General features: G+C 59.6%; 3 protein-coding genes and 1 long non-coding RNA gene across 4 annotated transcripts; 2 read left to right on the top strand and 2 right to left on the bottom strand.

Annotated features, from left to right (window-relative positions):
- Window positions 1-6,998: 6,998 nt before the first annotated feature.
- Window positions 6,999-10,202, top strand: RARRES2 (retinoic acid receptor responder 2). The gene is made up of 6 exons (XM_028525807.2): window positions 6,999-7,134; window positions 7,981-8,177; window positions 8,435-8,539; window positions 9,417-9,512; window positions 9,763-9,890; window positions 10,077-10,202. The coding sequence occupies exons 2-5, from the start codon at window positions 8,004-8,006 to the stop codon at window positions 9,877-9,879; spliced, it is 492 nt and encodes a 163-aa protein (XP_028381608.1). The 5' UTR covers window positions 6,999-7,134; window positions 7,981-8,003; the 3' UTR covers window positions 9,880-9,890; window positions 10,077-10,202.
- On the top strand, window positions 7,205-15,063 carry LOC118497220. The gene is made up of 3 exons (XR_004899754.1): window positions 7,205-7,565; window positions 7,812-7,817; window positions 15,052-15,063. It is a non-coding gene; the product is annotated as an uncharacterized LOC118497220 (long non-coding RNA).
- On the bottom strand, window positions 10,410-11,952 carry LRRC61 (leucine rich repeat containing 61). Its single transcript, XM_028525933.2, has one exon. The coding sequence runs from the start codon at window positions 11,809-11,811 to the stop codon at window positions 11,029-11,031; it is 783 nt and encodes a 260-aa protein (XP_028381734.1). The 5' UTR covers window positions 11,812-11,952; the 3' UTR covers window positions 10,410-11,028.
- Window positions 15,064-15,778: 715 nt separating the features above from the next.
- Window positions 15,779-22,922, bottom strand: ZBED6CL (ZBED6 C-terminal like). Its single transcript, XM_028525727.2, has 3 exons — window positions 22,802-22,922; window positions 22,310-22,420; window positions 15,779-20,433 (listed from the first exon to the last, which is right to left on the bottom strand). Exon 3 carries the CDS (start codon window positions 20,394-20,396, stop codon window positions 17,235-17,237), a length of 3,162 nt encoding a protein of 1,053 aa, XP_028381528.1. The 5' UTR covers window positions 20,397-20,433; window positions 22,310-22,420; window positions 22,802-22,922; the 3' UTR covers window positions 15,779-17,234.
- Window positions 22,923-23,490: the final 568 nt, after the last annotated feature.

Here is a 23,490-nt window from a genome sequence, read left to right as displayed (position 1 = left end):
GCCTGGCAAGGACAGATGCTGCAACGGCAGCCCCAGCCGGGGATCAGGTGTCACCCCTAACTCTGCAGCCCCGGACACTTGGCTGCTTGCTGCACATCTAGTCCCGGGAGTTGGTTTTTCTAAAAGAAAAAGAACAGAACGGGTCAGAAGGAAACCAGGGAGAGATCTCGGATTTCCTGCGAGGGGCAGGCGTCCGGGCTCGGGAGCACCAGGGCTGTGAAGTCCTGCTCAGCACTTCTTGCCTCTCCCGACAGCCACCGCTCCCTGGGCCGCACAGCTGCCCTGGAGCCCACACTCCCCTGGCTCATGGAGCCCGGGCGGGCTCCGGAGCCAGACTGACCTCGCCTGCCTCTCTAGCTCCACGCCACCGGGGTCCAGCCGGACTCTCTCAGCCCCAGCCACAGCGCCTCCTGCTGTTCGTCTGCCTAGGCTGCTCCTCCTCCAGACCTTTTCAGGGTCAGGTCGCTCTTTCCCTCTGTTCAGATTGGAGCCCAGGCGTCCTCTCCTCAGAGCCCGCTTCCCGACGGACCTCTCTGTACCCCCCTGCCTGTACACTCGGCTACTCATTCCCGTGGCTGCTGTGACAAATGTCCACACGCTTGGTCACTGAAGACAACACACATGTGTTCTCGCAGTTCAGAGGTCAAGCCTCCAGAATCAGTGTCACAGGGACCGCTCACTCTGGAGGCTCTACTGGAGACGGTGTGCCCACCTTTGCCAGCCCCAGCCCCTAGAGCTGAGTTCATGGGCGACTTGGCACCCCCCCCACCTCCCCCTTCAAAGCCAGCAGTGTAGTGTTTTCTTTGTCCCTGGTCACACTGCCTTCTGTCTCTGCTGTGGTCAGATCTCCCACTGCCTCCCTCTTACCAGGGTGTCTGTGATTACACCTGGGGAACCCAGGACACTTGTAGGGGCACATACAAAGGAAACCTAAGAAAGACGAGTCTTCACTCTCCCCGGTGCCAAAGGGGGGGCACCTTCCCCACAGCCACCACCCTTCCCTCAGGAAACCCGGCACTGTGAATTTTTCTCCGTCCCTGTGAGATGGTTGTATACAGAAACCTCCTGCCAGCTTCATGGCCCAGGACGGCCTGGGAGCCGTCTCTTTGGATGGAAACAGCAAGGGAGGCAGGCCCTGGCCCCCAGCCCCCACGGGAGGTGGAGCCTCCCCTGGGGGCACACCTGGCTCCCAGCCGCAAAACTGCCTCCTGCCGTTTTATGACGCGTGTGTTTTTCCTCGGGATAAAGGCAATTCACGAGCACAGGTGGCTCCCCGGCTGCCAGGTGGACTCAGGACGAACTCTGTGTGACACGTGGTCCGGGCCTCCGGCCCCAGCACTAGGGACAGTCTATCTCGAGCACACGTGTGGGACGGTGGCACCTGCAGGGCCGTGTAACAGGTGAACTTCCTCTCTGCCTTTGCCGCTCTGGGCGGACTGCCTGTCGGGCGTGTCTCCTCCTGGTGTGCGGCTCACTCAGTAACGACACTGTCCCCTTTCCCTCCTACCTTTGTGGGCGGCTTTCCCGGGCTGGCAGGAGATTTTGTTTTCTTAACTCTATCTCCCCAGTGTAATCTCTCCACCCCAAAATTCTTAGCTGAATCACATCTGCGGTCCCCTTTGCCATATAAGGCAACACTCACAGGTTCTTCATAGCACTTTCCACCTCCTTAAAGTCTTTTAGGTATTTATTCACTTAGATGGTTTTTGTCTAGTTACCTACCATGACATAAGTCACACGAAGGCAGGGATTTGTCCTGGGGTGTTTTTTTTTTAAGATTTGATTTATTTATTTTTAGAGAGGAGAGGGAGGGAGAAAGAGAGGGAGAGAACCATCAATGTGTGGTTGCCTCTCACATACCCCACACTGGGAACCTGGCCACAGCCCAGGCATGTGCCCTGACTGGGAATCAAACCAGTGGACCCTTTGGTTCGCAGGCCAGTGCTCAATCCCCTGAGCCACACCAGCCAGGGCTGTCCTGTCTTTTTAATCACCACATAGCCAGCCCCTAGAACAGCGCTGGGCCCATGGTAGGTATTCCGTAAGTGTTTGTGAACCAAACGAAAGAGGAAACATGAAGAGCTCCACCCCTTGGTTAAGCGAATCCGATTAGACCACGCTGAGCCGCCTAACTTCAAACTCTCGCCTTGGCCACTGCCTCTTGAGCAGGTGCTGGGAGCCCAGCAGAACTTCTAGTGAAAGAAAAGACCACTTTTTCTTACAGAGAAATTCAAATCAGTAGGTGAGTGAGGTAAAGAACAAGCAACTCAACACTCACGCCTGGAGCACTCCCACCGGAGGGCTCCCTCCCCGTTGGCGTCAGCGCCCTGCTCGTCTTCACTCACCCGGAATGTGATTCCCCAACACCTGGGAGGCAGGACCCTTTCGGGAACCCGTGGCCCCTGGGGGGACAGGGGGTGCTCCTCTCCCTGGCCACCGCGTTTACCACCCCGTGGTGATTTGATGGGAGGACCAGACATTGCCAGAAAACGCTGGAATAAATCATCTTAGTGTCTCAGCCAGGAAACAAAGAACTTGACTTTACCTAGAAACCTACATTTCTACCCTTTTGGGGTTAAATCCCATCTAGTGTCACCATGCAGGGTCTTTTCTACTCCAGGCTGGGATCAGACGCTGTCTTCTTCAGCGTAATTCAGAAGACGAATCTGGATGCCGGTGTGCGTCCTCCGAAAAGCGGAGCGTGATTTGGGAACACCGGGACGCTCGGGACAGGACCTCCGCGGTCTTTGCAGCCCCACAGGAGCAGGCGGGCTGCCGAGTGTTCTGTTTCCCGTGAGCGCGTGCGTTATTGTTTGCGAAAGCCATCTGTGCTTGCTCGCCACCAGCCACAACGCTGCCTGTCCCCTTGGCTGGGTCCTACCCCGGCTCCTCCTCGCCAATACAACCCGCTTGGTGACTTGGAGGAATCGGAATGTACAGCTGCCTTCAACTCAATGCCTTCCAACAGGTTCTTTTCTTTTTTTTTTAAATATAATCTTTATTATATTTTTTCCCATTACCATTTAGTCCCCTTGTACTCCCCGCCCCCCCAGCGATCACCACCCTGTTATCTATGTCCGTGAGTCCTTTGTCTTTTTTGTTCAATCTCCCCACCCCCAGCCTCCCCCCACCCCGCCCCAACTAGCTGTCATCTGTTCCCCATCTCCAAGTCTGTCTCTCTGGCAGGTTCTAAGAACAAACCGGGGCCACGGTTAAATTTGGCACCTTCGGAGTTGGCCAGTGAGGTCTGTGTTCTCAGAACTGGTTTGCCTTCACCGTCTTAAAACAGGAATCCCCTCCAACCAGGATTAAAGGTTCATTTTGGGGGTGTTATTAGAAATTCCAACAAGATAGCATGTTGACTACATAGTAACAGGCTATTAAATTACTACATTCAATGAATAATATCTTAATACTAAATAAAATTAATTTTTTAAAAAACTTGAAAAGTATTTCATTTCATAGCATCTAAAGTGCCCTCAGTGCTGCCCTGGCCAGTGTGGCTCAGTTGGTTAGAGCATTGTCCTGTAAACCAAAAGGTCGTGGGTTCAATTCCCAGTCAGGGTACATGCCGCGGCTGTGGGTTCAATCCTTGTCATGGAGTGTGCAAAAGGCAACCAATTGATGTGTTTCTCTCATATCGATGCTATGCTCCCTCCCCTCCCCCTGTCTAAAATCAGTAGGTGTGTCCTCATGTGAGAATTAAAAACATAAAAACAATAAACTGCCCTCAGTGTCTTCTGCCCCTGGCTGAGATATCCTCGTTATCCGAGCCTGTGCTGGTTTTCAGCTCCACCAAATGTGCATCTGGGATATAAAACCCTGGCAACAAATTAACATGATTCACGGGTCAGATGGAATTAAAGGAAGTTCTTAGGGTTAAAACAGGAATCAAAAAGTCATAACAGGCAACCACAACTATGTAAGAAAAATAATTCCACAGCCTTGTAATTTGGGGGGGTAAAAAAAAAAGGGAACTCTTTAAGTTTCAAGGACCTTACTCCTGCTTCACTGTCTCCATCTAGTGGTAGGTCCTTGAGGGAGATTTAATGAGGCCTACCAGTGACTTTCAACTTGGGTATTTGCCTCCTGGTCACTTTGATTTAGGAAAATATTTTTTCACTCACAGAAGTAAGTTTGTAAATGTACTTAATAAGTGTGCATGTTTCTTTGATTTGCTGAATTTCCTTGAAAGAGTAATGACAGGTTGTTGTTTTTTTAAGATTTTATTTATTTATTTTTAGAGGGTAAGGGAGGGAAAGGGAGAAACATCAATGTGTGGTTGCCTCTCATGCGCCCCCTAGTGGGGACCTGGCCCAAAACCAGGCATGTGCCTTGACTGGAAATCAAACCTACGACTCTGGTTCACCCGCCAGCGCTCAACCCACTGAGCAACAGCTAATTACAAGTTTTAAAACGTTAATGGTATGCTATCGTTAAGGTGCATCTGCTATCCAAGGGTCAGTTCCTGCCACACTAAAACATTAAAAATGCCATCCAGATCTCTTTGCTTTTTTTGAAGACAAATGATACAATTTATATGTTCACTCTCTCAGTAAGGCCAGGTGGTTGGGGCTTAGTGTTCGTCACTTTAATTCAACCTTGTTCTTCTGCCCGCAAAGCACCTGATTATTGTGTCACGCGGACAAAGACCTGGCTTTTTAAACAATCGGGTTGAGGGCAGCGCTCCAGGTGTTGGGAAAGATTTCGTGTGCGTGCGTACGTTGCCAGGGCTGCCGTTGCAAAGAAGCACACACGGGGTGGCTCCAACAACAAGCATTTATTCTCTGCCAGTTCCGGAAACCTGAATTCGAGACAAAGGTGTCAGTGGGGTTGGCTCTCTGAGGCCGCTCTCCTTGGCTCGCCGTGGGTGGAGTTCTCCCTGTGACCGCTCTGTGTCCAGATCCCTCCTTACAAGGCCACCAGTCATACTGGGTTGGGACCCCTCCCTGGGACCTCATTTTCCCCGAATCGCCTCTTCTGAGTCCATAGCTCCCAAACCAGTCGCATTTGGAGGCACTGGGGGTTCGGCTTCAACATACGAAGCCTTCTTTCTCAGTAGCTCACGGATTCTGGCTAAACACAGGTGAGCGCCCACATGTGTTCGCCACATTGTGACAGTGGCTGAGGTGAGCGTCCAGTGCTCATCAGGCGGCAGCTGCGGGCCAGGCTGCGCCAACGGACTCGTCGGAGACTCCCGTGTTGTACAAGTCTCCTTACGAGCGCTTTCCCGACGTCAGCGGTTGCAGCTGCTGCTGCTCCACCAGCGAACGGCCCCGACCGCAGCAGGAAGTCGGACAGGCGTCGCCGACTGGTGTCCGAGCAGCAGAGGCGCGGCCCGCACGTCCCGCTCCCGGATGCCACCAGTGAAACTGCGAGGGAGCCGTGGAGCTACTCGGTGACACGCGCAGGAGATGGCACGGAAACCACGGGGAGCGGGCCGAGAAACTGCATGTCCACACAGAAATTCCCTGGCTCCCCCTTCCCGCAGTTCCCTACACAGACTAGCCAGGATGGAGAGGCGGAGAGGGGCTCTGAGGCGAGAGTGCGCCACCTCCCAGGGGCCCGGCACCTGCGTAAGCCACTTCCCTTCGCATCACCACCTGCCTCTCGGGTACTGGCTTTGGAAGGGGCGGGCAGCCGGACCTGCGTCCGGTTACAATGTGGTTATCCCCACCTCCTTCCAAAACTCCATTAAAATGACGGTGAACAGAATGAGAGGCTTCAGACCCACCAGGAGAAAGAAGATGGGAGAGAAGACAACCAACAGAGGATGAGACACACACAGCGTGTTTTACAAGACCGTGGGAAAGGCGCTGTGGTAACGGCAAAGGGCTCCTCCCAGGGACGGGCTGCGCTGCGGGAGCAAGAGGCCCACCCTCTGAACATGAGGAGGCCCTGGACCGGAAGGCACCATCCTCCCTGGAGACAGGGATGAGGCTGGGGCATCGGGGGACCCTCCCGGCCCTCCGCCATGCTGGAGACCAGAGGGGCTCTGCCTGGTGGAAGGGCGATAACCCAAATGAAGGCAGGAGGGGATGGTCATGGTCCCCAAGCTCATATGGCTCCCAGCCTCTGACCCCACTTGGCACCCAGACCACAGGCGGCCACTTTCCACGTATTTTCCTCATTTCCTCCTCACGACAAGCCCACAGGTAGGGATTCGGGCCCCACACTGCAGACAAGGAAGCGGGGGTTTGCGGGGGGACGTCAAAGGAGATCCTCCGTGCCTGGTCACTAGGACAGGGCCTGGGAGCAGAGAGGCGGTCACCCTGGTCACTGGCACGCAGAGTCCGAGAGCTGCTTCGGACGCGCTCAGATGCGCAGGGGCTGAACCGACATCCGGGCACTTCCCCGGACTCCCCGCGGGCCCTGGGAATTCCACCACACCAGTCCCGCCAGGCTCCCAGCACCCCGTGAGAGGCCGCTGACTTGGTGGCCACTGAGGGTGGGACACGCAGGCTCGGCGCTGGCCTTGCGTGCTGGTGAGAGAGGCTGCGGGACACCAGAGTCGTCTCAAAAGAAGATGATGCCTCTGTCTGAGTGTGGCTTCAGGACCCAGGAGGCGGAAGAGCGAAGGAATGAATCCTCTGGGTCTCATCTGTTTGAGGATGTCTGAGTTTCTGGGAAGAATGTCCAGAACTGAGTGCCTTGGAGATGAGTCACCACAAGGGGCCTAAGATAGGGGAGGCCCTACCTGGAGGCAGGGTGGGGGCAGGGCTGTCCCATATCCCAAGGAGAAGAGAGAGACAAGAGGCCTGGCCCAGACCTCCCAGAGCTCGGGCTCCTCAGCCTCGCCTCACTTCTTCCCACGGCCCCTGGACACCCTGCTCCCCCACCCTGCCTGGACTGAGCAGCCAGGGTCAGGGTCAGGGTCAGGCGTTGGCAGGGAGAGTAGGACTAGGACGGGAAGGGAAGGAGGGGGGGCTGCTGCCCCGGAGGCGGGTCCTAACAGGGTGGGGAGGAGCCTGGGGCGGCTCTGGGCGCCGGAGGGAGCCCAGGAGGTGGGGGTGGGAGGAGATGGGGCCAACCAAAGGAGGGAGGGCGGCGAGGGGGGCCGGGGACCGGGAAGAGGCTGACAGCCCAGGAGAAGTTGCTGCGGGAAGGCAGGAGAGACCCCGAGGCACCAGAGAGGTGAGGAGAGACAGCGGGCTCCGGGCAGCTGGACAAAGGGCGGCATGGGGGGGTGGGGGCGGTGTGGAGAGGAGAGGGGCAGGCAGAGGGAGCCAGCCCAAGGGCCAAACTGGCCGGCTTATCCAGGAGCCCTGGCCTCATGCCGCACTCGAGGGGCCGTGTGGGAGGCCCAGAAAGAACGTCAAGGGAAGGAGGGTCTGCCCGAAGAGGCTAGCCAAGGGTGCGAGGCCCAGGCGAGATCCCCTTTTCTCTGGTGCAGGGGTAGGGCCCATGGCAACAGGCGGCCCCAGCACAGGGAGGGTTAAGCATCCTCCTCGGTCCCCACCCTGCTCTGGCCCCTCCGAGTGTTTACATCCTTCCAGAAATATTCAGCCTCCTTCTACACCCCAGGCTCTCTCCCCTGCAGTTACGGGGTGAGGGGCAGGCGGGGGGTGGCTAGAGTGGACCTGGGAGCCAGCAGACCCTGGGAAGGGAGCGAAGCCGAGAGGGTCTCCAGGGGCAGCAGGGCAGTGGGGTGGGACAACGGCCAGCCAAGGTGGGGAGGGCAGGAGGGAGGGGGCCACAGGAGTGCTTCCCTGGCTGCCCGCCAGGGACAAAAGCCGACTCAGCACCTGCCCAGGACAGGGCCGACCCGACCCCGGGCTGAGCTGGCCCCCAGGAACTGTAGGGAGGCAGAGCGGGGAGTGTGGGGGGTGAAGGACGGGGAATGCCAGGGGGATTTCCACGAAGGGCCACATCCTGTCCCTCGACCTCTGTCCAGGGCTCTGCTGGGCATGGCCCCCAAGTGCAGGGCCAGGGGATTGGCAGCTGGTATGAGGAGCTGAGGGTCACACGCAGGCTTTGCAGGACCGAGTGACGGAGGTGAAGTCATGTGGCGGCTGCTGACCCTGCTGGCCGTGGGGCTGGGCGCCGTGGGCTTGGGCAGGGCGGAGCTCTCGGCCGCCCAGCAGCAGGGCCTGCAGGTGGCCCTGGAGGAATTCCACAAGCACCCGCGCGTGCAGTGGGCCTTCCAGAAGACCAGTGTGGACAGCGCCACCGACACGGTGAGCAGCGAGACCCGTGCAAGGGAGGGGGTCAGGGCCGCACCCCAAGAGGCCAGCGCATTCCCGGGGAGCGGGTGCAAGAGTGCCTGGGCTCTGTGCGCACGCAGCCCTCGGGAGAAGGGCCCCCCCGCCCCCCCCCCCGGGCCACCAACACAGTCCGTGCTGTTTCACCGTGGGGCGGAGGGACAGGTCACACCCAGGAATGGCTCTGCCCGCCCAACTGGCTGCTGCCCTTCCTCTGTCTTTCTGTCTTGTAGCCCTACCCGGCGGGGACCTTTGTGAGGCTGGAATTTAAGCTCCAGCAGACGAGCTGCTGGAAGAAGGACTGGAAGAAGCCCGGGTGCAAGGTCAAGCCCATCGGGGTGAGTGGAGAGGCACGGCTGGGCGTGCGTGTGATGGGGCGCTTGCTGGGGTGCAGTGATGTGTAACCGGGTTTTGCTGGAGACGCCCCTGTGGAGCCCACGGGGGTGACAGTGTGGGTGGCCTGAGCCTGGCGGGGCGGGAGGAAGAGGTGGGCCACTGGGACGGAGTTCACCTTCGTCCAGGTTCCTCCCCAGGGCGTCAGGGCACTGGCGGAGGCCCTGGTGTGGGTGGGGCTGGCCCCAGGCCTGCTGAATTCCACTTTCTGTGAGTCTCCAAGTGGAGACGGCCCAACCTGGGCCGATCCCTAACAGGGTTTGACTGTAGTCCGACACCTTGGGGGCGACCCCAGCCCCAGGGGGGAGATGCCGGGCTGGGGGGCAGGCCTCGGGGTTCCAGCCCCGACTCTGCACAGCTCCAGCGCTGTGGCTTCTCAGGCTCTCCGAAGGCCTCAGATCCAGCAGCTGTTCAAGGGGGCATGGGCTACACCCGTGGTCTTCCAGGCTTCTGCACCCAATCCTTGTGCTCAAAGCCAGCCTTGAAAGAAAATGCAAATAAATGCACTAGCAGACAGCAGGGCGGGTCTGGGGGAAGTCGAGGGGACCCCCATCTGAGGAGGCTTCCTGCCTGCACACTCGCATGCACACTCTCTCACTCGCTGAAGTTCTGAAAACTGCAGCGCGATTTCACTAACTCCCCAGCCCGAGGGTGGGCTGCGCCGGACGCCAGCTGGCCGGCAGGACCCTCGCCCCTTTGCTCCAGGGCCTGCAGGGGACAAGACCCCGCTGCAGGCAGCCTGCGGTCCCCGGCCTCCACCCTCCTGAGGCCACAGGCCTCCCCTCACCCCTTCTTCTCCTGGCCCCGTGCCCCTCCCCCCAGAGGAAGCGGACATGCCTGGCCTGCGTCAAGCTGGACCATGAGTTTAAAGTCCTGGGCCGGATGGTCCACTGCCCCATGGAGATGCAGGTTCAGCGGGTGAGAGCGGGCAGAGGACACAGCGGAGAGGCTGGGAAGTGGCCGGGGGGATGACTAGAAGCTGGGCCAGTGGGGGAGGCCGAGGGGCAGAAGCCTAGGCAGAGGAGGGGGAAGGACAAGGAGCGGAGGGTGAAGAGGGGGGAAGGGCGGGGAAGAGGGGGTGAGAAAGGTGAGGAGGGGGAAGGGGGGAAGGTGCTGGGACCGTGGGCAGACTGGGCCCACTCGGGGCTGAGCGGCCTGGCGCTGGCAGGAGTCCAAGGAGCACCAGGAGGCCCAGTGCAGCAGGGTGGAGCACATCGGCGAGGACCCCCACAGCTTCTACTTCCCGGGGCAGTTTGCCTTCCTCAAGGCCTCCCCCCCCAGCTGAGGCCCTGACCGGTAGGTGGCTAGGGGCACGGGAGGACAGTGGCACTGGGGCAGCCCTGGGTGGGGTCTGGGAGGAAGACACGGCCGGCGCTGGACTGCCGGAGTGAGGGCAGGGACCTGGGAGCCCGGGAGAAAGCTGGGACCAGAACCAGAACAGCCCCCCTCACACCCAAACCTTGTCTTTGTCCTCTCCTCCAGCGCTTCATCCTGCTTTCTGCACAGCGGTGGGAGGTAGCCAGTGAAAGCCAGCCCTCCCTCCCTGCGCCCTGGGAGGGCGATCCCCTGACCCCTGAGCTAATAAACTGCTCTCAGAACCATGCTCTCGCCTCCCCTTGGCTGACTGGTGGGGCCACAAGGGAGGGAAGGCTGGGGAACTCCTGCAGAAGATGGCAAAGCTCCGGGGCAGCAGGACACCCAGGATGGGGACAGGGGGCTTTGTGTGTGCTCCTCCTTCCTGCAGGAGGGACCAGAGATGGTGGGGACCCCGTCTTGCTCTCAGAGCTCATGCCCACATGAAATGACAGACGATGATGCAAATTAAGGCAGAAACCTTTAATAGGCATTAGCATGGGTGAAGGTGGGCAAGGAAGGCTCCAGGGAGATACAGGCCTGGGGGCCGGGGCAGCCGGTTGTTTGGGCAGGCAAGCTGGAGGGTAAGGGGGGGAACCAGCTCCCACGCTCCATGCACCACCGCTCACGTCCTCTTCTGGGACCACTGGGACGGGAAGCAGGCCGCCCCTGCTTCTGCCACCTTTACCCTGAGGAAGAAGCAGCTTTCTCCCACTAAGTCTCAGGCCCGAGCGCCAGGAGTGGCAGGCGAAGGCCTGGGGCCCCGTGCCCAGACCCACGGCGCAGGTGGCAGGGCAGCCGCACACGGCGCCACTGCTCGAGGAGGCCCCGCGCCTGCCCGGGGAGGCACCGGGGAGGCGTGTCCCTGAAGAACAGCAGACCTGTCTTGAAGTAGGAGTGGGAGGGAGGGCGTCGCCCTTAGGGAAAGGGGTAAATGGCTGGCCCAGTGCGCAGGGACAGTGACCAGCGTGACGCAGCCGTGAAGGCAAGCGCAGAGGCAGGAGGGGAGATGCGGGCAGCGAGGCCGCACTGAGCTGGCCCCACGGCCACGCGCCAGGCCGTCCCAGGCCACGGGGCACGTTCAGAAGACAAAGGACGAGGCCGTGCCCGCAGAGCCGAGCGCCTGCTCGGCCTGAGCCAGGCTGTCCTCGGCCTGGCGGTCCAGGTCGCGGCACTCCCGCAGGGTGTCCTGGAACTGCCGGCAGGCCTCCTCCAGGATGGAGCTGCTGCGGGGCGGCCGGGACTCCCAGTACCCCGGCCGCACCCAGGGCTGGGCCTCGGCGGGGCCGGGGCCCGGACCGGGGCTGGGCGGCAGGGAGCTGTCCAGGTCCCGGCACAGCTGGTAGAACTCACTGCCGCGCCCGGTCACACGCTCGCCGTCGATGACCTTCAGGCCCGGCAGCAGCTCTCGGACCACGGCCGGGTAGGAGGGGCTGGCACAGAGCGGGTTGCTGAGCCGGGCCAGAGGGTCCCGGAGCCGAAGGCACTCGAGGCCCCGCAGCCCGGCCAGACACTGCAGCTGGCTCGGCGTGGCCAGCAGGTTGCCAGAGGCATTGAGGCTCTGCAGGTTCTCGCAGGCAGCCAGCGGCTCCAGCCCCGTCAGCTGGTTGTCGGCGACGTTGAGGACGGCCAGCTGGCTCAAGGAGGCCAGGGGGCCCAGCTGGGTGAGCGCATTGCCCGACAGGTCCAGCCACTCGAGGCCCAGGCACTCGCCCAGGCAGCCCAGGTCCGCCAGCCCCAAGCCGCGCAGCCTCAGCAGCAGGATGGACTCCAGGGCGAACTCCCCTGAGCAGGACTTGAGCAGCTGGGGCGTGACGCGCGGTGGCCCGGCGGCCTCTCCGGGCTTCTCACCCTGAGGCTCCATGAGACAAAGGCGGTCCAGGTGGCCCGGGCCTCGACAGTCTGTCACAGGGACACGGGCGCCACTGGGGTCAGCTGGCCGTCCAACCCAGAAAAGGCACTAGCAGCCCTGACCTCGCACCAGTGCCAGTGCCCGTGTCCGCCGCCCCTGCGCAGGGGCCAGCAGCTCCCTAGGAGAGACGGTTGAACAGTAAGCAGGCCTCTCCTACACACCTCTGCGACCCTCAAGCAGGTGACGGCGCGAAGTGCCACCCAGCCCCCACCACCAGGGCCAGAAACCCCCGTGGCCCAGCGAGACCTGAGGACCCCAGGCCCAGCTGCGGGAGCATGACAGACCCCCTGAGGGAGGTGCGCAGGGCCCAGCCCCCGCCCGAGGACCCACCTCGCTCAGCTCCGCGCCCTGCCGGTCAGCGTTCTGGCCCCGTGTTCCCAATCCTCCCATTTTCCAACTCCGCCCTGGGGCAAAAACCCACACTCTTATTTTTTCCATAACCACTCATGATCTCTCCTTATTAGTTTTGAGAATTTTTTTACCCATTTAAATATATTTCTGGGTAGGTAACAGGTCCCCACACCCTCACCCCCACCAAGAGCCTCGCATACGTAGCTGCCACAAACAGGGACCCCTGGGCCTGGCTTCACTCCCTCAAAAATGTTGACACGATTTAAAAAATGTTCCAGTAAAATTCAAAATGGTTCCCTGATCATGCGGGCCAATTTGCAACCTCTGGTCCTTCAGAGGACCGGCCTTCGGCCCCAGACGAGGAACCTGAGGCCGGAGGCAGGAGAGGACAGGGAAGCCTGGGGTTCAGAGGCAGCACCTCCGGCCAGCCGACTCCCCATCCCCAGCCCACTGCCCTCCACAGCCCCCCCTCCCAACTAGGTCTCTCCCCTGCTGTCAACACAACGGCACCCACCACTGCTCCAGCTGCAAACATGACCTCATTTCCAGAGAAAGCACAGGGGCTGGAGAGGTGGGGGCCGCCCTCAGGGAGGGGCTCCAGAAAGGCAGGGGAGGGCCTTTCAAGTCCCCAGCGGCTGTGGGGCTGCAGGAGTCGGTGCAGACAAGCGGGGGCGTGGGGGGGGGGGGCGGCCCAGGGGAGGGACGCTGCCACCACAGAGGGGTCAAGGATCCAGCGGAGAGGAAAACCAGAAGGGACTCTGCTCCCAGTGGCAGCTTCCCAACTCTGCAGGCTCTGGCCGGGCCCAGGCCAGGCGGGGTGACGCTGCAAAGAACTATGGGACCGTTCACTCCTGTGGACAAAACCTGGGACTCCAGAGGGTCCGCGGCCCCGAGTCTGCATCTCTGCGACCAAGGCCACTTTGTATTCCTCCCTCTCCAAGGAGACCAGGCTGACACCCCCATCTCTAAGAACTGGGTCCCTCATTTCTCTCTAGCCCCCCTCTGGCCTGCAACGCTCCAGCAAGTTCTCAGTTTGACCTCATTTCTTTCCAAAAGGGACTGGAGGCATCTGCTAAGAAGTCTCGTTCACCCACTGCAAACGGGGCCTGCTGGGGTTGGTCAGCAGGGCGTGAGGCCACCGCCCGTGCATCTGGTAAAAACTGCCCTGGCCCAGAGGGTGGGCACCTCGGGGCACTAGACACCTGCCAAAAAGGCACCAGCAAGACAAGGACCCCCTGCAAGCATGGAGCAACGCGAAGGGGGGGACCTAGCACATGTGGGGACCTGTGCACGTGACCGGAAGCAGGGGCTCCCATCTCAAACACTTGGGACACAGGTGGGACAGCCTGGGGGGCACAGAGACCTCCGGTTTAAGGTGGCCATGGGGCATCAGACACAGGAGACGGCTGATGCTCTAGGCTGAAGGGACCCAGGCATGACCTGCGGAGGTGCCTGGTGCAAGTGTGTGGCCCAGCAGGCCAGCCTTTCGGGGGACAAAGGCCCCCTTCATTACTTGGAGGCCTCCCTGCGGAACATGCATATCCTCCCAGACGCGCGTATCTGAGTGGCGCACAGTGGGGAGATCAAGGGTAGAAGTCAAGAGAAAAGCAGCCTCGTGAGGCAGAACTAGGACATGGCGGAGCAGCCAGAGGGAGGGAGACCGTGACTTTCAAGACCGAGACTGCGTTCCAACGCCCCGCCGGGCTCAGGGGTAACCTCGGGGGGGCGAAGGCCGCAGGAGCCCACGAGGGTGAGGGCACAATGTCCCAAGGAACTAGGTGGCTGCTTAGATGGACGTGCTGGCTACGGAGGGCGGGAAAGATTGACGGCGCAGGCAGAGCAAGGCGGAGAGGTGGGGAGAACTGCGCGCTCCCGACCGGAGAGCTGGGAGGAATGAGTGCTGTCTGCGGGGGGAGCAGCGGAGCGGAAAGACCACGCTGAGGCCGGACACCGGCCTTCCGAGCTCCCAGGCCCTGTGCCCTCCGCCGACAGCTACACGAATGATGACCTCTGCCGTCCCAGGCCCATCTCACCGCAGACCGGCACCCCTCGCCCAGGCAGGTTTGGGCGGGGCTGAGGGTGCCCGGGACCACCTGCCATGCAAGCCCACCTGCTGTAAGGCACAGGCCGGCAGCGGGCTCCACGAGAGGGCGATGGCCCGTTCTCACCCGCAGGCCAGCGCTTCTCTGAGCAACGGGAGCCATCTTCGTCCTGCTGTGCGAATGAGCCGAGGCTCTAGGCCCAAGGCACACGTCTGCCCCAAGGGCCTGGTCACACAGATGAGACAACGGCTCAGACACCCTCGACACTCGGGGCTGGGCAGGGCCCACCTGCCCTGTGCAGTCAGCATTTGCTGTGTGGGTCCATCTACGTGGGAAATGGGCCAGGAAACGATGCCCAGGAGCCAGCCAGGACTGGGCTCAGTGCAGGGCAGAAACGGTTCGGCCCCCAACAGCCGCAGTGGACAGTCACCTGGCCGCGCCAGTGGACTGGGGGCCTTTCTTCCGCCCCATGCCCTCCAGGTCCCAGCCTAGAGTAGGGCTCTTCAGTCCTGGGCCACTGACACTCGGGGCCGGGTAAGCCTTTGCTGCGGGGGCTGTTGTGCGCTGCAGGGGGTTGAGCGGCATCCATTTCTGCCCACAAGCTGTGACGACCAGCAAGTCTCCAGACATTGCTTATGTCCCCTGGGGACAAAAGTGCCCCCCCCCCCCCCACTGAGAACCATTGCTGTCCCCACACTTCCGCCTGCTATGCTTCTGTCTCAGCCTCTTTCACCCCCCCGCCCCGCTCCCACCCCACTGCCCCTCCATTCCAGCCTCCCCGTCCCCGAGACCACCACAGCCAGGTCACTGATGCCAAACAGCACAGGACAGCACGTCTCTGGAGAACAGCCTCAGGTAACTAACGCACATCACACTCCTGCCCGCCACCTGACCCAGAATCACAACTTGGGAGGACCCAGGGTCTTACGACACTCTCAGGTGGTTCTCATTACAGGCTGAGCCACACGTAAATTTAAGGAAGGAAGGCTGGGTCCGAGGCCATGCCCTGACCTTATTACCCAAACGCCCTTGACTGACTCAGGATTGTGAGGAGTACAGGCACAGTCCCAGCTGCTCACCCAGACAGAGCTCACCTCTGATCACAGGGGAGCCTGTGAGCACACCCCCCCCAAAAAAACAGCTGGCAGGGAGGACACAGGGCCTGAGCATTTTGGGGCCAGACTCTAATTCGAGTCATGTTGCTGCAACCAGTCCACATGATCTTTACAAAGCTTTACTTAAGAAGTTACTACACTGTTAAATGAGAACACAGCCCTGGTCAGGTGGCTCAGTTGTTTGGGGCCCTGTGCCACACACCAGAAGGCTGTGGGTTCAATTCCCAGTCAGAGCACATACCTAGGCTTCGGGTTCTATCCCAAGCCGGAGCATGTAAAGGAGGCAGCTGATCGAGGTTTCTCTCTAATATCCATGTTTCTCTCTCTCCCCTCCCCCTCCCCTCCTCTCTCTAAAAGCAGTAAAAACATATCCTAAGGTGACAATTAAAAAAAGAAGAAAATTCAGCACACTAACTAGTCCAGCAGGTATAATCTCAAGATAAAGGAAGTATGTCAATGTATTCACAGAGACTGAATGAAAGGATTATGGTTATTCCTGCTTCCTGACGTTCTCATTAACTTCCAAATGTCCTGCAGTGAATCAGTCTTAGTGACACATGACTGACAACCCCTCCAGGAGACGTGGTGGGGACAGGCCTCCAGGTTCACCCCAACAGCCAAAGTGCAAGTCAGGCCTTGAGGGGCTCACCCAGCCTCCACCTACCTTCCCGCCCCCCCAGAGCCGCCTGTCATGGTGACCCAGCCCCTCGGGAGAGCCAGATTCGGGTCCTGTGGGGGCAAAGGCCTTCTCCCACCTGGAGTCACCAGCCCTGGACCCTGTGCGCTCTGCGCCACAGGAACCAGTCTGAGACACAGCCTTTCTCGCTTCCAGGTAGGGGGTTTGCCCTTTGAAAGCAGCCGGGGAGGAGGGGAGGTGTGGGCGCTGCAGGTGGGCCGCACACTCAGCCACCGAGCGCCTGGGGGAGTGTGGGAGCTCTTCCCAAGACTGCTACTGCCGTGGGAAGGAAGGAGCCCGGGCCTCCGGCAGTCTGGGGACAAACTGGAGGTAAGAACGGTCCGGAGACCGCGTACCTCAGCGTCACTGTCCCTCGCTAGCCGGGCAGTCCTATCAATCAGGAGTTCCCCGGCCACTCCGGGACCGGGACCCACCGAGAACCACAGGCCCTAAGAGGACGGATGTGTTCCCGTGTGCACGTGCACACACATCCTCTTGAAATGGCTCCTCTAGCCGGGGGTTTCTCTTTCCACAGTGAAAACAATTTCCGAAAGGGCTCTCACAGCTCACCCAGGTTCTAGGTGGCTGAGTATACACCCCACTGAGTATACGTGCCGGCAGCCATGCTTCCTCTTGTCCCTGTCCCAGGAGAAAGCAGACCTCTAAGGGTACCTTGACGCAGATGGACAAGCTGCATGCAGGGCCCTTAATGCCCACCAACATTTCAGAAGAGTGTTACTGCTTATAAAACTCTATGGTACAACTCACGCTCACTTAGGGGCAAAATACACCTTTTCTATGCACGCAGTGCTGGAGATAAATTAAGGCCAGGCAGCTCAGTTTTTAAGAGCATTGTCCCATGACGCCAAGGTGACAGGTTCAGTGCCCAGTTAGTACACATGCAAGAAGCAACCAATGAATGCATGAATAAGTAGAACAAATCAATGTTTCTCTCTTTAAAACCAATTAAAAAAACATTCAAAAACATTTTTTAAAAATAAAGCAATGGGTAGATGGAAAATGCCACCTCCCTGAAAAAAAGTAAGACAATCTGTAAGAGTTGAGAAACTGTCCCCATTCTTCCCAAAAAGGTCTAAGATTCTGGCTGCCGCCTGTCTGATACCCCAGGTGCGACACTCTGCTCTCTCCCGTCACCTACGGCAAAGTTCCTCCAGGAAGACTGTGAGGGCATCAGACCCTAGGGCCCGGCTCCCTGGTCTGCCCCACCTCGGCCATGCCTCCGCCGGGGCGTGTGGGAGGGGAGGAGGTGTAGTTGGGGAAATTGTCCAGGTTGGTCTTCAAGAAGAGGAGATGCTCAACTGTTTCCACTGGGAGAGGGGAGCTGTTCTCCACGATGGTGGGGCTATCCAGGGAGGCCAAGACACTCCCAGAAGAGGCACTGGTAGCGGGACAGGACAGATACATGGTGGCCAGTCTTGCCAGGGCTGGCCAGACTGCCCGCCTCTTCTCCCAGTACGCCAGGGGGTCCTCCTGGGCACCAACTGGCTTGTTCTCACGTAGGTACTTCCTGACGATGACTGTGGCCAGGTGGTTCTCAGTGGAGAGCGAGGCTCCGCTCCTCTGGGACGCCACCAGCCCTACACTCTCCAGCTGCTCCAGCAAGCTCTTCTCCCCCTGGCCTAGCAGCGAACACCCAGGGCTGCTGCCTCTCTGCACGGGGTCTTTGTGGCCCTTCCTCTTAGCCCTGGGGCCCCTGGCTATTCTGCCACTCTGGGTGGTGTCCCCACTCACAGCCTTGGGGCTCTGCAGGAAGGGTGAGGGAGGAAAAGAGTATTCGGACACCATAATCTCCTTCACCTTGTAAACGAGAACTTGCATCCAGTGGTCAATGTCGGCCCCCACGGGCAGGATGGCCTCGAGCTGGCCCTTGAAGCGGGGGTCCAACAGAGTTGCAAGCACGAACTCCTCATGGTAGAAAAGCTCGCTGAGCTGGCAGTCTGTGGAGAGCTGCAGGGCCAAGCCCCTGGCCAGCCGGATGGCTGCACCCGCCTCCCCGCTGCCCTGCTCCTCAAAGTGTGCGGGAACCTGCTCCAAGAAGATGTGCAGGTAGCGCAGCTGCGGCAGCACCTGGCTTAAAGAGGCCTGCGGTGCGCTCGCCTCCTGGACCACCATCTGGAAGGGTCGCAGGAGCATGACCAGGCTGTTTGTCAGGCTCCAAAACGTGGCTGAGAGGCCCATGCCAGCACTCCCCAGGTGGTGCTTCGCTTCGTACTCCCGCAGCGGCTGCTGCTGCTCCACCAGCCACTCCATCAGGCGGTAGGCAGAGGCCCAGTGGTCTGAGAGCGCCCAGGAGGGCTGATGGGTCGGGAGGCCGCACCGCCGCTGCAGCTGCATGAGGAGCCGCCGGGCCTCCGCAGAGCCTTGGAAATGGCTGCAGATGGCCCTGGCTGTGCTCAGGATGATCTGGACACTGTGATGGTGACACAGAAAGTTCCCCACTACAGAGTTGAGGCAGTGGGCAAAGCAAGGGATGTGGGTGTAGCCCTCCATCGTCACTGTGGGCTCTAGGCCGGGGCAGCCGCTCGATACCAGGAAGCCGGGTTGCAGAGAGCCATGGCCTAGCCACAGTCTGACCTGCTCCTGCAGCTCCCGCTGCCTGTCCTCCGCAGTGCTCTCCGGGGGCAGGCCTCGGACCCAGAGCACGGCTTGCTTCCTCGAGCTCCCTGATACCACCTGCCAGCTACCGCGCTGCATCACCCCCCAGTGGGCAGTAAGGGCCACGTAGTCCTGCATGACTACGTCCTGGGTTGCCGTGGACATGGTGAGGTGGACGCGGCTGCCCGCAGCCTGCTGCATTTCCTGGCGTACCTGCTCGCCCACCACCTCGTGGAGCAGAGGCAAGGCTTCGTCGGAGAAAGCGGCTGGAGGCGGCAGACAGTAGTCAGGGTCAACCTGGGCCATAAACCTTCTGAAGGGCGGGGACGAAAGGAAGGAGAGTGGCAACGCCAAGCTGCACAGTAACTCCGCAATGCTCCGGTTCCAGGCCTGGGAGCGGGGCTGGCTGGGAGCACACGGGCCCTCTTGATCCCCCACGACAGCCACTGGGGGAGCAGTGGGTCTGTATCTGATGGGAGTAGGCAGAGGTGGTGGAGCCAGGAAGAGCCACTCAACTCTAGCCGGGGCCAACTGCCTGTCATTATCTTCTGACAGCGAGTCACTCGGGCAGTGTCCTGAAGGCGAGATGCCCTCCTGGACAAGGCTGGGGGCACCTGCAGACAGACGCCTATGCGTCCCCACTGCCCCTGCCCCTTCCCTTCCCGAGCCGGCTGTAACTGGCCCTTCCCTCCCCAGGCCGTGCCTGATGCTGGTGTGGCACAGAGTGCAGAAGACGTGGCACATGTTCTCACGGTCGGTGGTAAAGAACTGTCTGACGTCCAGTGTGAGCATCTGACCTGTGGTGTCCTGAGGGCCCAGGCAACACCCTCGAGAAGCCCAGCCCTTGGTCTCTTTTACAGTTCTGACCCGCTTCTTCAGGCCCGGTGGCTTCTGGGAGCTCAGCAGGGATGACTTCTCTCCCCCACGAGGAAGCGAATGCCTCTTCTTCCACTTCTTGGGGCGTCGCATCTCTCTGTCCAGAGAGGCTATGAGGACGTCAGCCTGCCTTGTCTCCTCACTCTCACTAGGCTGGCCCACTGCTGACCTGTCCAGACTGGTGGCCTGCACCGGCACTGGGGTGGGAGGGGCCAGGCCAGGGCTGAGCACTGGGTCTCTCGACTTCTTTCCTGCTCGCAGCCTCACCCCTCTCGGTCCACGGGCCTTCTGCTTGCACACCTTCTTCTTAGGCTGCACAGAGGGCTCCTGACCCAGCACGGACTTCAGGACACATGGTTCAGAGTCTCCCTTTGGCTTGTTCTGCCCCGGGCTGGCCTGGTTCTTTGCACGGGAGGCAGCTGAGTAAAAACCAGGCCTCCACTGGGAGCAGGCTCTCCTCTTCCTGCTACAGATGCGTAGGCCCAGGGCACCTTGCTCCTTCTCCTCCAGGAAAACTTGGTCAGGTGAGGGGATGGAAGAGCCCTTGGGGAGGAGGCGGGGTCTCTTCCTCCGAGGGAGCAGATCCCTCTCACTCCCCTTTTGGGAGCCAGAGGGTGTGATCCTGTGGCCACTGCTGGCCGTCTCCTCTACGTTTACAAACTCAACTTTGACCTCAATGTCTGGCTGGTCTCCCTGGGCACCCCCGCCACGTCCACAAGAAGTACTGGTAGCTCTGGTATGGAAGCCGGAGGCAGGAGAAGTCACTGTGGCAGGTGGACTCTGGGGTCTGGTCATGAGGGAGACGGATTCTGAGGGTGCATGTCCCTCGGGGAGCTTTTTGATTTTTTCTACTTCCGACATGCTTGGGAACTTGGGGCAACAAGAAGATGGGCCCAGGCTGCAAAGCAAGATAAAAAGAATGGCTCTCAGCTGCCCTACTTGACTTTGGGGTATGCTGAGGGGGGAGGAGAGGCCCAGAGGGGAAAGAAGACAGTAGAGGACAAAAGGAGCAGAGAGTCTCTGTGAAACTGTCCCAAGACAAAACTCTCAAGACCTCCTTGGTGAGGGCTGCCATTCAACCCCCAGACCAAAGGAGCAGCCCTCAGCAGATTTCCCCACAGCCCTGCACACGTTAGCGCCTCTGTGTCCGCCTTCTTGGCCAAATTCACAGGTGTTTCTCTTTTTCCTCTCAGTGTTTACTGAGAGCCTAGTGCACACTTGGCAACTCTTCTGCGTGGTGGACAGAGCACACAGCAGGCAAGGCCCACGCACACACGCGGCTTCCAGGCTGGCAGGAGGGACAGACGTGAGCTAAGAGTCACTGAGACAGGCAGCACCAGAGCAGCGGTGAAGGTGTGAAAGGGCAGGCACAAGGCTAGGAGACCCCAGGGAGGGGACTGACCTCACCAAAGAGTCAGGCAGGTTTACTCTGGAAGGCCCGCAGGCACTAGACACTATAAGCACAAGCCAGGAGGGGGCAGAGCCTGCCGGCCTGCATCCAGAGCACCTGGCTGTACCTGGCACACCTCGGGGTGCCAGGAACAGGTCACACAGCTCAGTGTGCAGAAGTGACGCAGCCTGAGGCTTCCTGGGTCAGAGGCCTGGCTCAGACCCTTAGACTTTGCTTCTCCAGAAGTCAGCCTGCAGCAGAGAGTACAGGGTGGGGCAGCTCCTGCTGCCAGTGACTCCGGCCCCACGGCACCCCTTCATTCTCCTCTCTGTCACAGACGCTCCTGGAGGGCCAGCTATACTTTGTCATCCCCCATGCCCCTCAAAACCCTCTCCTCTCTAGCTCTGGCTCCCAACCCTCCCAGTCGCCGCTCTTGCCAAGGCCCCAGACACCCCAGTGGAGCTTTGGGTCGCACCTAAAGCACCTGCCCACAGCCTCCGTTTGGAAGGCTATTTCCCTGTGGCCCCGGGACACCACATTTTCTTGGTTTTCCTTTCATTTGCGCCTCCTCTCCAATCTGCCTGGTCCTTCCTCCTCTGCCTGTCCCTTAATGGCATTCCCTGGGGTTCCTTCGTAATCTCTCCTCTCATTCTACACCATCTCCCAGGACAGCTGCACCTTCTCCCCAGCTGGGACCGTGCTTACACCCTGCCGACTGCCTGGCCTCTCTCTGGCTCACCTGTTCTTCCTACTCAAATGGACCTCTGTTCGACCAGATGCTCAGATCCCTGACCTAGGCACAACCCTTAATTCATTCAGTTTCCTGGAGATGAGGTCAAATTCAGGAGTCTCACAAGAAAAGAGACTTAAAGAAGTAAGAGAAGTACACAGAGAGAAGAAAATGAAAGGGCCCAGTGACCCCGGATGTGTTTCCTTAGGACACAGAAGGTTCCAAGGAAGAAGGCTTAGGAATCCCGCCTAGACGTCAGGAAGGGAGCCATCTTCCTCTCTTCAGACCAGAACCAGATGTTGGCTAAACAAGATGGTAAACTTAAACCAGTATGCTCTCTGACACCGAGCGGCATTAAATGTCAAGGATGACCACCGGGGCCGGCAGGACTGCCCCGGCGGTGAAATGCCCTCTGAGGAGGCTCACGGGAGACTCTGCCCAGGGAGGAGTGCGGGCAGCACGACACTGACGGGGTCCTTCCAGTGGGGGGTCCTCGGCAGGCCCGAGAGGCAATGACCCCAAAGCCATCTGGCAAGGACTCAGCCAGTCACCACCACGCTGTGGAGGGGCTGAATAAAGATGGAATCGAAATGCAAGACGCTGTCCGGATCCCAGAAGAAGTGCTCTGCGGTATCAGAACTAGAAGGGACTTACCTCAGTGCTCACTTTATGACCGAGAAACAGAAACCCAGAATGGCAACGTGACAGTCAGTGGCGGAGCGGGAGACCAGAGCCGGCACCAGGCAGAAAAGCAGCCTGCCCTCACTGGCGATGGTGGAGAAAAGGGAAGAAACTGGGTGTTAGGGCTGCGGCCTGGGTCACACCAGTCCTGTTCTGTCCCCGCATTAGCGGTGTCCCCTCAGTATGTCTGTACTCTGCAGATACTCTTGAGCTATTTGACCAGTTAAGGAAAACTCATCAAGCATCTGCCACGAGTCAGCGTTGTGCCCTCGGGATGCGCACAGAGAGTAACTGCCTGGCCAGCACTCAGGGCTCAGGACGAGAAGACCCCTGGCAACGGGCTTACGGCACCGGAGCAAGGCAGGCAGCAGGAGGCGCCATGGACGCTGGGGCTCAGGCTGACCTCCAGGTCAATCGTGTCTATGACAGTAGAGGTCAGTTTCTGTCTTGTATGGGATCACTTACCTGAGGCCAAGACTCCCGACAGACCGCCCGGACGGGTCTGGCACCTCGTACGGTCTTGGGCTCTGGCTGCGATCACCCTTCTCTCCCAGTGAAGCACATCAGGATGGCCACGAGGCTGACGCTGTGGAGAGCCAGAGTTGACTTTCAATGGATATAAAACACAAAACGGAGCCGTGGCTGCGCAGCCCAGCTGGTTGGGGCATCGTCCTTGCACCAAAAGGCTGCAGGTTTGAGACTCCGTCAGGGCGCACACCTGGGGTGCAGGTTTGATCCACGGTCGGGGTGCCTGTAGGAGGTAACCTACCATTGTTCCTCCCTCACATCGATCTTTATCTCTCCTCGCCTTTCCCTCTTTTAAAAGTCAATAAACATCCTCAGGGGAAGATTTATATATATATATATATATATAAAATTTAAAAGAGAAAACCATCCACAAATCCCCAAACTTCATTAGCAAGAAGCTACTGTGGTATTTCTCAAAACAGATGACAAACGCCCATCTGAGGACAACTACAAGACGGGGAGACTCGCAGGCTACACCGCGCAGCCGTGAGACGGGCGCTGTGCGGGGCCCGGCTGGCAGGCACGACCCGAGAAGCAGGAGGTGAGGAGGGCCGGAGCAGGTAATTGCACGGGGACGGGAGCAGAGGGGCAGTTCGAAGGGCTCTTCAGGAGGCGGGTTCTGCTGG

This window comes from Phyllostomus discolor, chromosome 10, assembly GCF_004126475.2.
Source record: "Phyllostomus discolor isolate MPI-MPIP mPhyDis1 chromosome 10, mPhyDis1.pri.v3, whole genome shotgun sequence".
NCBI lineage: Eukaryota > Metazoa > Chordata > Mammalia > Chiroptera > Phyllostomidae > Phyllostomus > Phyllostomus discolor.
This window is presented reverse-complemented; position numbering and strand designations above follow the sequence as displayed.